Source organism: Coenobita brevimanus, chromosome 63 (genome assembly GCF_032717465.1).
Source record: "Coenobita brevimanus isolate Jiangsu-jjx chromosome 63, ASM3271746v2, whole genome shotgun sequence".
Classification (NCBI taxonomy): Eukaryota; Metazoa; Arthropoda; class Malacostraca; order Decapoda; family Coenobitidae; genus Coenobita; species Coenobita brevimanus.
In genome coordinates, this window is record NC_137016.1 from 5,815,406 (window position 1) to 5,828,148 (window position 12,743).

General features: G+C 40.6%; 1 protein-coding gene, 1 long non-coding RNA gene and 1 pseudogene across 2 annotated transcripts in view; 1 reads left to right on the forward strand and 2 right to left on the reverse strand.

Moving 5' to 3' along the window:
• LOC145404251 (NADH-ubiquinone oxidoreductase chain 1 pseudogene) overlaps window positions 1-493 on the reverse strand; it is a 1,052-nt pseudogene extending 559 nt beyond the window's left edge.
• LOC145404290 (uncharacterized) overlaps window positions 1-11,148 on the forward strand; it is a 132,390-nt gene extending 121,242 nt beyond the window's left edge. Inside the window, exon 9 of the mRNA XM_080275811.1 lies at window positions 9,507-11,148. Coding sequence (XP_080131937.1) covers window positions 9,507-10,790 — 1,284 coding nt within the window. The 3' untranslated portion in view covers window positions 10,791-11,148. The remainder of the gene's footprint in view (window positions 1-9,506) is intronic.
• LOC145404463 (uncharacterized) lies at window positions 574-1,339 on the reverse strand. Its single transcript, XR_013898175.1, has 2 exons — window positions 1,118-1,339; window positions 574-1,086 (listed from the first exon to the last, which is right to left on the reverse strand). It is a non-coding gene; the product is annotated as an uncharacterized LOC145404463 (long non-coding RNA).
• Window positions 11,149-12,743: the final 1,595 nt, after the last annotated feature.

A 12,743-nucleotide genomic window follows, 5' to 3' on the forward strand; every position in this document is an offset into this window, starting at 1 on the left:
TTAGAAAGATAAAGGATAAAAGAATAAGAGCAAGTCTAACTTCGTATGAGATTGTTTGAGCGACAGCCCGTAGTCTTCCAAGTATTGAGTATTTACAATTTGAAGCTCATCCAGCTCTTATAGTTGAGTAGACTCCTAAGCTTAGACAGCATAAAAAGAATAAAACTCCTGTGTTAAAATTTACTAATCCGGTTTGGTAAGGTAAGATGGCTCAAACTAATAAAGAGATAAATAATCTGAAGACGGGGGATAGGTAGTATGGTAGAAAGTTGGATATAGTCGGTATTGTTTGCTCTTTAGTGAATAATTTTACAGCATCGGCAAATGGTTGGAGTAATCCCAGGAATCCTACGATATTGGGTCCTTTCCGAATTTGAATGTATCCTAAAATTTTTCGTTCCAGTAGCGTTACAAAGGCAACTCCAATTAAAACGCAGATAATTAAGACTAGGTAATTTACAACGATAACTGTGAACACAAAATAGTTAGCTTGAACTATTTATAAACCTTGTTTATAAGTTTCACTGAACTGAAATACAAAATTAATTGCTTAGGTGAAAGTGATGTTCATATTTAATAAAATTATTTTAACTACCTAATCCTTTCGTACTAAGGTAGTTTATTTTTTCTTAGAGGATAGAAACCGACCTGGCTCACTCCGGTCTGAACTCAGATCATGTAAAATTTTAAAAGTCGAACAGACGTTCTTTCATAAATGCTGCATTATGTAGAAATTTTAATTCAACATCGAGGTCGCAAACTTTTCTTTCGATGGGAACTCTCAAGAAAAATGACGCTGTTATCCCTAAAGTAACTTAATCTTTTAATCTTTAAAAAGGATCAATTTATTATCAGAAATCTTTGTTTAAAAGTAAAAACAGTTAGTTTATTTATATCTTTGTTGACCCGACAAAACATTTTTTTAGTATTTTTCCTTACACTAATAAATTGGCTTAATACTAAATATGATGTAAAGATTTATAGGGTCTTATCGTCTTTCTAAAATATTAAAGCCTTTTCACTTTAAAGTTAAATTCAATTTTTTTTTTTAAGACAGTATATTTCTCGTTCGACCTTTTATACAAGCTTTCAATTAAAAGGCTAATGATTATGCTACCTTCGCACGGTCAGAAATACCGTGGCCCTTTAATAATTCAGTAGGCAGGCCAGACTGTGTAAATCTTCACAAAGATATGTTTTTGTTAAACAGGCGGAAATAATATTTGCCGAGTTCCTTAAAAAAAAATTCAGTATTTAAAATTTTTTATTTATAATAACAAATATTTTAACATATAAATTTTACTAATGATTTCATAGTAGCTAAACAAATTAAGCTGAAGTTAATTTTCTAATACTTGATATAAAGAACCTGTAAAATTTAAAATATTTTGTTATATTGGTTGAAAAACCTGGAAAAGATGGCTACTTTTAAGCCTACTTTTATGAGTATCTATTTATGGATTCTATAATTCTTCATTTTGGAAGAAAAAGCTCTACCCTAATCTTCTTAATTGCACAAGCTAAGTAGCTAAGCACGTAAAATAAATTTATTTCTTAGAAAACCAGATATAAAAGCTCGATTGGCATATCACCTCTAATATTATGTTAAAAATTTTATTGCAACAAAAACTTTTTCTTAAAATTAGCTATCTTTTTTTCGGGATGAATATTTATAGATCTAATTTTGAAAAACTATTATACACAAGATACAATTTCTTATATTTACTTTTAAGAATTTTAAGTGTCATTTCTACTTTCTTTCACAATACTTTTTACTTTCACTATATTAATATTTCGATAAAATCTACTATTCAGGAAAATGAAAAATTAGTTTTCTTATAATATTTACACTCTTAAAACAAAAGTAAGATTACTGATTGCAAGATAACCTGAATTATAGGTACTCTTCTCGGTGTAAACGAGCTGCTTATTCCAAGCTCTATCTTGCCTTCCAGGTACACTGCCCAGTACACCTACTATGTTACGACTTATCTCATCTTAGGTTAATGAAAGCTACGGGCGATATGTGCACACTGAATGAATTAACAGAGGCAGACACAGATCAAATTCTTATGGTTTCTCAACATCCGTAACCTTTTCCTTGTCAACCCCAAGCCTGCAACCCCCCACCCCTGTACACACGATGCATCTTGAAGACAAAGAGACAAACAGCGATTTGGGATCAGAAACAAAGATACAGAGACACGGATTTTATCCACCCTCCTCTCTCTCTCTCTCTCTCTCTCTCTCTCTCTCTCTCTCTCTCTCACACACACACACACACACACACACACACACACACACACACACACACACATTCACCTTTAAGACTTGTAAGGCGGCAGAGACCAACAGAAATGGAGACAGAAACGAAGGGCAGAAACAGTTTCATCTCTTTTACAGTCTAGCACTACATTCCTCTCTATTTGTTCAAGTTATATGAGGGTACATGAAACAAAGGAAAATACAAACACTGAAGCACTAATTATATAGGTTCCCTCACTATATCCATACTTTCTTCTCATTTACCATTCTTCACAAACACTCACCTTCAGTATTTCCCTTCCTTACCCACAATCCATTCACATCTACATTACATCCACAAAGATCCACCCCCACACCTCTCTCTCTCTCTCTCTTTCTTTCTCTCTCTCTCTCACACACACACACACACACACACACACACACACACACACACACACACACACACACACACACACACACACACACACACACACACACACACACACACACACACACACACACACACACACACACACACACACACACACACACACACACACACACACACACACACACACACACACACACACACACACACACACACACACACACACACACACACACACACACACACACACACACACACACACACACACACACACACACACACACACACACACACACACACACACACACACACACACACACACACACACACACACACACACACACACACACACACACACACACACACACACACACACACACACACACACACACACACACACACACACACACACACACACACACACACACACACACACACACACACACACACACACACACACACACACACACACACACACACACACACACACACACACACACACACACACACACACACACACACACACACACACACACACACACACACACACACACACACACACACACACACACACACACACACACACACACACACACACACACACACACACACACACACACACACACACACACACACACACACACACACACACACACACACACACACACACACACACCTTCAAGCCTCAGTTCCCTTGCTCATGTCTCCCGCCCAAACATTTTCCTGATTTAGCCGTACCTGCCTTGTCTTGACTAGGAGTACACGTGACCAAGTGTTCTTTTATTCATCCATCTTCCATTCTGTATATGTTTTTATTCTTATTATTGCTTTTTGATGACATTTCTGAGTTTTTTTTCTCTATCAGTATTCTCCTGTTAAATCTCTCCATCTTCTTATCAGCCTATAGATCTGTCTCCGTCTACTACTGTTTCTTTATTTTTCTGTCTGTTCATCTATCTATTCAAGTGTCAGTCCATGCATCAGTCAGTCAGCCAATCAGTATATCTATCATTGGCCCGTCTACATGTATTTTACTTTACACATCTGGCTGTTTTCTGCCTCACTCTCCCAGTCAATTAACCAGTCAGAAAATCAGTTTACTTCTCATTTACCTGATACCCAAAACACCCACTTCATCAGTCAATCAGTCCGTGAGTTAACCAGAAAATCAGTCTATTTATCTTTGTAACTCTGATCCATCACCCCACCTTAGAGCGCATCCAAGGTGACCGCAAGACAATCTCCTCCAAGCCTCTCTGTCACCAATCCTCACCACCCCCTCCAGCGCCATTCCAACCCATTCTCCCACATGTACAGTCCGAGCCAATAGTTGTATTAGAGAGCCTAGGGTGGATTAAGTACCGCCGTGTCAAAGTTATGTTGGAGAGTCAGTGGTGGTGGGAGCTATGTGCCCTCTTTACAATTGACTTAGAATTTTCGACCGCTCCATCTGACACAGCAAATGATCTTGATTGTGCTTCCATCTGACACAGCAAATGATCTTGATTGTATTTCCATCTGACACAGCAAATGATCTTGATTGTACCGCCATCTGACACAGCAAATGATCTTGATTGTGCTTCCATCCGACACAGTAAATGATTGTGATTGTACCCCCATCCGACACAACAGATGGTCTTGATTGTACCTCCATCTGACACAGCAAATGATCTTGCTTGTACCCCCATCTGACATAGCAAATTGTCTTGATTGTAACTCCATCTGACACAATTTTTGACCCTGACAGTACAGCTGAAGACAATGATATCGTTCCAATTTTGGCTGAATAATTATGAAAATCCTGAACAATATTCTATTCTAAATGTTTTCTTGGTGCTGAAGATCCAGTTCCTGGGCTTTGAGAGTTATTGTGTGCTGTCACCTTATTTCATGTAATGATTTTTTTTTTTTTTTTTTTTTTTTTTTGAGAGAGAGAGTTGAGAGAAATACTTTGAAATGGTCTGGACATATGGAGAGGATGGAGAGAGAAACTGACTAGAAGAGTGCATGTAAGTGAGATGTAGGGGGAGAGGAGGAGAGGGAGACCAAGGATGAGATAGGGGGATGGAGTGGAGAGATATATGAGAGAGGGTGTGCGTGAGCTGGAGGGAAGGCAGTCAAATGGCAGAGGACAGGACTATGTGGACGCGATTTGTTTCTTGCGGGATTAGGGCGTCTGGCAATGGTTAGCAAGCTAGCTACCTAGGTAGACAGATGGACAGATAGACAAAAGTGTGTCAATAACTGTACCAGCAACTTACATCTCCTGGTTCTCCGCCTGTCTCACCTCATCCTACCATCTATTTCGCCTCTGTATATTCTCCTTGTTAATCTTTCATTCTCCAATCTCCGATTTTCAGTTCCTGTCAGATGTTCAGTTATTTAAGAAAAACTGGAACCCTCAGTGTAGAAACACGAGTGTCCAGCAATTACTCAGGACTAACAAGTGTACAGTCTGTTAGCATATATATATATATATATATATATATATATATATATATATATATATATAATATACTTTCAAGTACTGTCTACGTCAGAAAGAATACCGGATTGAAATAGCCTAAACACGAAGCATAACAAATAAACATTTATATCTAAGGGGACTAGAAGCGCCAAGACTAGACAACCGATGTCTTGAAAAGTAAATGATAGAAAGCGGGACTATGCCACCTGACAGGCCTTAACCCTTCACACCGATGACGTATTATTCAATATATTCTTGCTGTCTTTAATGATCTTATTTCGATTAGGAAAGCCTGTTAGTACTGATAAAGTTAAAGGGGATTATGCCTGACAGGCTGGAAAAGTTTATCTTAAGGAGCACATTATCAGCTGAATGAACCAAGAACACAAAATAACATTAATAAATACAGCACAGGATTAAATGGTTTGTAACATCAAAAAACTTCTAGAAACATCCAGGCCGTTACTCTCACGGGTTTATTCTGTATTATAGAAACATCCAGGCCGTTACTCTCACGGGTTTATTCTGTATTAAACCTCTCATGATCGGGACTACTTTAGCACTTTGTTCCAGCAAACGGTGCCGACTTTACTAGACTACATCCACACCAAGTGGTTGTTGCCGCGGGTGGGGGCTCTACAACACTGTAACCCATAGAAGTTCTCGCCCGCACCCGCTCGCGTCCAGTGGGGTCACTTGTACGACTTTCAGTGATACGAAACTCCCATCCGTGCCAGCAAACTTTTGGTGTGGACTCGGCTTTAAGCTGAGTGAGTCATAGAAGCCTGACTGTTAATATTAATACCATAAACTCTGTCATGGTTGGCGCAGCTCTACTATTCTCTTCCTGCTAACGCCAGACGATTTTATTTAGCTGAGAGTGAGCCATGGGAACCTGCAGTGCTAAGCATCTAATAAGACGCACGAGGTTACCCCCTTACCAGCTGAAAATAGTGTCCTGTACAGGAAGAAAAAAAATCAAGTATAGGATTTGTTGACCCAATACACTGTACAGTATAGTAAATAGTGTGATGTACTGATTTACACACCCTGTACTATAGATCAACCACACATCTGCCTCTAATCTCGGCTGTAACTATGGGAAGTAGGGTTAGGAAGATGATTTTAACTGATTTACATAACGAGAGAAAATAACCATTACATTTAATCATCAGCACATCTACAGTATCTATCTGTCTATCAGCAAGTAGTAACAACTTTCTTCGGCCACCTACCTGCGTCACTTTAACCACCACCAGAAAGGACATTCATGTTTTGCACTATGAGGAAAGCAAAGTGATACTGAAATGGACACCATGAAGCACTTACTTTGTCTTAACTTTTGGGAATCAAAATCATCATTACTTTGTCCAGAAATGAAGGAAATTAAAACCGGCAAACATTAAGAGCATAAAATCTATTCAAATAAACATAAAAGGCTTTTGTGTAGCAAGTGAAATGTATAATACTTTTGATCTAAAAAAAAAAAAAAAATCCTTCACTTCAAATGCAAACGATAGCAAGGAAATTTGTTAGAGTAGTAAAACATGAGACGAAATAAGATTTCTCTTAAAAGGTGTTTACATGATCAATTTCTCGTTTTTTAATTTGGGGGGGGAGGGTGAACGTCAGGTGACTACTTTTAATTGAGTGAAAACAGACCGTTTTTTTTTTTTTTTCTAAACGCAATTAACAATCATGTTTGAGTCACCGACCTTGCGCTTACAAGTTGGGTATATTTCTTTCTTCCTCTTAATCCCTTCAGTCCGATGACATTATGTTACATTCTTTATAGCTCCAGACAATTTTATTCTGCTTACAGTAGATATAAGAACTACAGATTATAAATATAGTTGCCATTAATCCCTGTACCTCCATGGCTCTCCTATGCTGAGTAAAATCGTCTGGTAGCTACAAGAATAGGTAACAAAAATGTCTGTTTCAGAGTGAAGCGGTTAACCCCATCATTCCGATGACCTTTGTGTGTGTGTGTGTGTGAGTCACTAGACAATCCTAATCAGTTTAAAGACTTCTCGTGCTGGAGGAATTAGATATTCGTCCATTCACTCCCTCACTAATAGAGTCCCTTTATTAGCCGAATTAGATTCTTCAGGTGGTACTCCGAACAAAATGAATATTACTTCCTCGTAATGAAGGGGTTTACTTAGCTACTGCAGCCACCACACCTCCACGGCAGCCACCACGCGGCCGCCACCATCAACCTCTTTAGTCACCGTCCCTGCCTAACTACCTTCACCTTCTTCCGCGACGCTGGCAGGGCGGCCCGACACAGACACGACTTAACTCCAGCAGCATCGTTATCCCCGCCACACCCAATGGCCCGGCAGTAATAAGCAGCCGATGCATGACGCCTTGTGGCCATTCGGTGACGCGGATGATGATGATGAGCCTTGAGATGAGCAGCCGAGACGCCCTTCACTCTCCCTTTTCCACCCTCCCTCCTTCATGTTTCCCTCTCCCTCCATCCCTCTCCCTCCCTCACCCTCCCTCCATCCTCCTTCCCTCTTTCACCCTCCTTCCCATTACCACCTTTCCCAACTTCCCTCTACTCTCCCTCCTTTCCTCTCCTCCCCTCTCTCCTTACCTCCAACTCACCGCCCCTGATAATCCCGGCATCATAAGGGCCCGGCGTCTGGTTGCCTGGCTGGCTGGATGGACAAGCGGGAATATTAATGTGTAAAGCTTCATGAATATCCCAGACGCTCGTGAATGATCAGAAAATATTTGTTAGATTCTCGGGTCGTGGTCTAGGCATCGTTATTTGGACTTCAACTGGTTATTTTACCCACTCTGCATCTCATATAAGTTCCTCTGGCCGGACTGCTGGTGTGTAAAGCATAATGATTGTTTAGGTGCTGGCATATAAGAATTAGCTCATCGGGAATCGTTCTTCGAGAGTTTCTGATATTATTAACAAGAAGTCTCCCCTCTGCTGAATACAGTCTTTTGGCGAGACCTTTGACCTCTGGAGCTTTATGGATATTTGAGACATTTGCAAACCAACATACTAACCAGATCCTGTAGTCCTTGTTATGTGCCGCTATTCCGAGAAGCATTTCTGATATGAACCTCGTTAGGGTCCGTGGTCCTAACAGGAAGTTTTAGCACGTTTTCGAAAGTTAATAAAAAAGAGAAATTCCTACACATGGTCTTATGGGCATTGCGACTATGAGCTGGAAAGTAAAGAGTTGATATGCTAAATGCCGTAGAGCTGAATTTTGGTCTGTGTAATACTTTAGCCGTGAATGAGACTCCTCTAGATCAGTCCACAGAAGCGTTATCTATTTAACACATAAAGTACGAGATGTCTTTCCTAACTTAATTACAGTATATCGTATGGTGGCCGGAAGAAAAAATATATATATACAAAAATAAAGTTCATAGGTAGTAATGATGCAAAAACCGTATAAACCTTATCCTTTGGTCATTGCCCTGTTTGCTGTCATTGTTCCAGCGTTAAATACCCGTCTATTTTACTTCATCACATCGAAATGTCTTACCTAAGCTAGTGAGAGAGAGAGAGAGAGAGAGAGAGAGAGAGAGAGAGAGAGAGAGAGAGAGAGAGAGAGAGATCCGGATCAAGTGGTTAACCTCTTGAGTATTATTTCTTGTTATTCTTCATTCCTACTACAGGCAGACAAGTACATTCATCTTAGGTAAGAGTTTTCGTACTGTAGGGTTTAATGTAATTTATATCATTTTTTTAACTACTTTCCTAATACCTATCGAATTCATAATTGTTTAATGTTTTTGAAGAAGGAGAAGAAATTTTAGTCCACTCCACCTGAACCCTTTCATTGGTAGGGCTGCCTTCAGGAAACCTCAGGATGGTTTAGGTAGGCTGGGCAAGGGGTGTGTAGGGAGAGGTGGGGCGAATGTGAGAGTCAGATTTATGCCTGTGTGTGCTATGAGCCTGTATTTTCTTGCCCATGACCACTACTCGCCAGTCGATACACATCCAGGTACCTACTTACTGCTAGGTGAACAGGGAAAAAGGAGATTAGCAAGACCTAAGCTCGGGTTTTCTCGCCCGCGAAGAGAGTATGTTGCCATTACACCATCTACGTCCCCTTTATTTTTCGTCATTCCTAAAATAACAGAATATGTTTGGGTTATTGAGGGACAACTTTTTTTTTCGTACCTGGACGAAGATTTCCCAGTTGTAGTCCATGTGAGCTCCTATTCTTTTGCAGGAAGGTCTTAATTAGTCAATCTTGGGGACCGAAATTCATTATGGCACTTTTCCTTGCCATCATTCAGAATAAATCATCCGTTCATCAGCCTCGCCACACTAATACTAATTTCCATTTGGCACTTCTGACTGTCGCCATTCACACTCTTTTCTCTTTCTCGTCCAGCCGCATTACAGTCCACTCTTCCCTGCAGGTGACGGTGGAGGAGGGACGGGTGACATCCAGCGTCTTTGGATGCATCTTTGCCGAGGTGTCAGTGGCGGAAACCAGTGAAGACATCGCTCCCATATTCACCTCCCTTATCCGCCGCGCCAGAGCAACGTCCTGCCTTTGTCCTCATCCCTCCACTGTCCTTCTGCGTCCTGGCATCTCCAGACATGTCCTATTAGTATCTGGACATCCCTGTAGGGTGTGTGAGACCTCGGGGGAGTGTATGTGTGAAGACAGGAACACGGATTCATCTTTCGGCTCCAAAAATAGGATAGGGTGCACGAGACCCAAGGAGGAGAGGGAGGTATATATCAGATGCCACGGGGAAAAGATGAGTCGAAAACCTCGCAGTGGTGGCAAACAACACGCTGTGAGGTCGGTAAGTTCCCCGTTGTGGAATTCTGACGGCTTGAATCATGACGAGTGGGTGAGAAATAGAGAAAACCAGAATCCTCGCACGAGTTTTTCTCGTACGCAGACGTCTTCAGAAGTGGAAGACAAAGAATATGACACTGCAACATCTGCGAGAGTCACTGATGATTCAGATGAGGACATAAGGAAAGATGGACCAAAACGGGGTCTGTCTAGGTCCTTTAGTTTCCCTGACGAATGGAACATCTTTAGATCTGTGGGGAATCAGCCTTCTGAAAAAAATAATGAAACAAAAATAGTTGAGATACATAACACAACTACTCAGATGAAAGACAAAGAGACCAGGCTGACAAAGCTTTCAAGAGGAAAATCTCTTTTAGTAAACACAGATAAAATAGACAGCCCAGCCGAGTGTTCGTGCCAAAGGAGGAGACACACCAAATCATTCAAGAGCAGCGGGAAGGTGGAGATCATCACTATCAAGAAACCATTGCCTAAGAACCGCAACAGCCAGCAACATGCGAGTGTAGGAGGAAGTCCAGTGGTGCACGAGAGAACACAAACCAAGACGTTCATGTCCAGGACACCGAGAATGGAGACCAACGGTGGGCCTGCAAACAGTCACGATGGATCTCCGTCTTCCCTGTTCATCCATACGCCAACAAAGACGCCTCGCTCACCTAGGAAGCCCTTCTTCGACCCTTTAGACTTACGATCGGGAGAGGACGGGTTAGCCTCACCTACCAATGGCCGCCAGAGGAAATTTTCGGTATTCGGAAGGGCTCTGGGCAGCTTCCTTTCCAAGGGTTCCCTGCCTGACCTGCCTCGCGCAACAGCCAACATCTGCGACAAGTTTGGGTCACTAAAACGGACGATCAAGAAAAGGTCTGTGTGAATCTGGAGGGTTCGAATATCACTCCAGAATTCAAGCGAGTCTCCCCTCCTCTTCCTCCTCCTCGGTCCAGCACTGCCATGTTCTGTGATAATAAGCGCACGTGTCTTAAAATTATCCCCAGGTGCTGAATGCTGTCCCTCGGACATGTCAGTGATTATATTAATCACATCACGATGATGATATCTTTTTTATTCAATTCTCACTACCACCAAACGATTTTCATCAGTTTGGGAGAAACCTTCGAGTTGGAGAGGTTAGGCATAGACTTTTAAACGAGGTTTCCCTTGACTAAATGAAATCGCCCGAAGGTAGCAAGAATGAAACGAAAGATGATGACAGCAAATTGAATTATTTAAAACAATTTTGGGGAAAAGCAGACACAGCTTTTTCCTACAGGTGCTAAAGATGTTGATCTGTATGAATAGTTATGTAACTGATTTTGAGTTGCATATAATTACGGCTTATTGTATGGATATTTTCTGGCAAATATACTTCATTAATAACACAGTGTGTTTATTGGTACTTAAACTTTTCTTCCTTTGTGATCCCAAGATAGTGCAATGATGTACAGAATGCCAATTAGTTTTTTTTTTTTTTTTTATGCGAGGAAGAAGGAACCAAAGGCCATGAGCCCGCAGTAACAGTTCCCTCCAAGAGAAAAACAAAATACAATATAGAGCCAAATTCAAGATCCGATCATTTTGAGATGCCTGGACACACTGCGTTTGAAAGACTGGAGATCATAGGCAGCAGGAAATACAGACAGAGGGAGACAGTTCCAGAGCTGACCTGTTGCATAAATGAAAGACTGGGAGTAACGGTTAACTCTTGCATTAGAGAGTTGGACAGAAAAAGGATGAGAGTTTGCTGCCAGACGGGTGCTACGCGCCAGTCGTAGAGGTGGAGGAATGCAAGCAGACAGTTCAGAGGAGCAGTGACCATTAAAGTAGCGATAAAAAAGAGATAAAGATGCAACAGTGCGGCGAAGAGACAGAGGTTGAAGGGAGTCAGTAAGAGGAGGAGAGTTAATGAGACACATTCTGTACATTCATATACTCATCAAAGCAAACCAAACCAAATTTGTCCAAAAATAAGTAAGAAGAACTATCATGAGGGCTCACTTTCTCCGCTTTATCTTGAGTTACTACTTCTGAGTACTATTTGTATACTTCGCTCACTTTGTTAATATATCTACACATGTCAGTAAAATGTACATTTTCTTTAACTAGACTGCTTAACGATGAGAAGTCCAGTGACGTAAATCTGTTCCGTATATTGGTAGTCAGTGTACATCCATGTACAACATTTTTTCCTTTCATCTTGAATCTTATTCCTATTACAAAAACTTAATTTCAATTCTGGTGGGATTCGGCTCCATCTCCCAATCTCTATTCTTAAATTATGTGACAGTCTTAAACTTGAAAATGAGCTACTTATATAATCAGGTATACATTCTTTCATGTTGTACACCATATGTGTTGTTAAATCTGGGGTTAATTCCGATCTGTATGTTTGATACTTAGTTGACGAGTCCGGTTTATTTCTAATAAGGCATTTTAATTGGTCAAGGGGGTCACCCGATGGGTCATATTACAGGGCTTTTTTCATAAACTTGTATCCCGGGGCTCTTTCTCTTTGACACAAGCCATATAATATATGAATGGGCTCTTTTCTATCAATATTAGCTAATTTAGACTCCCCCCCCAAAAAAAAAAAAAAAAAAACTCTTATTTTCTTAGCAATTACAAACTGAACTGGCCTGACTCCTGCTTCAACTAAGCATAAATTAATGCTCTTGTTACATCTGACACCTAATAAGGAATTAATGACGCAATTATATTGTCTACATATTCCTTCTGTGCTGCTACCAAGCCATGATTCCGATCCATATAACAATGAGGAGGACACTGCTGCTTCAGACACTTTATATTTACACACAAAAGACATTCCAGA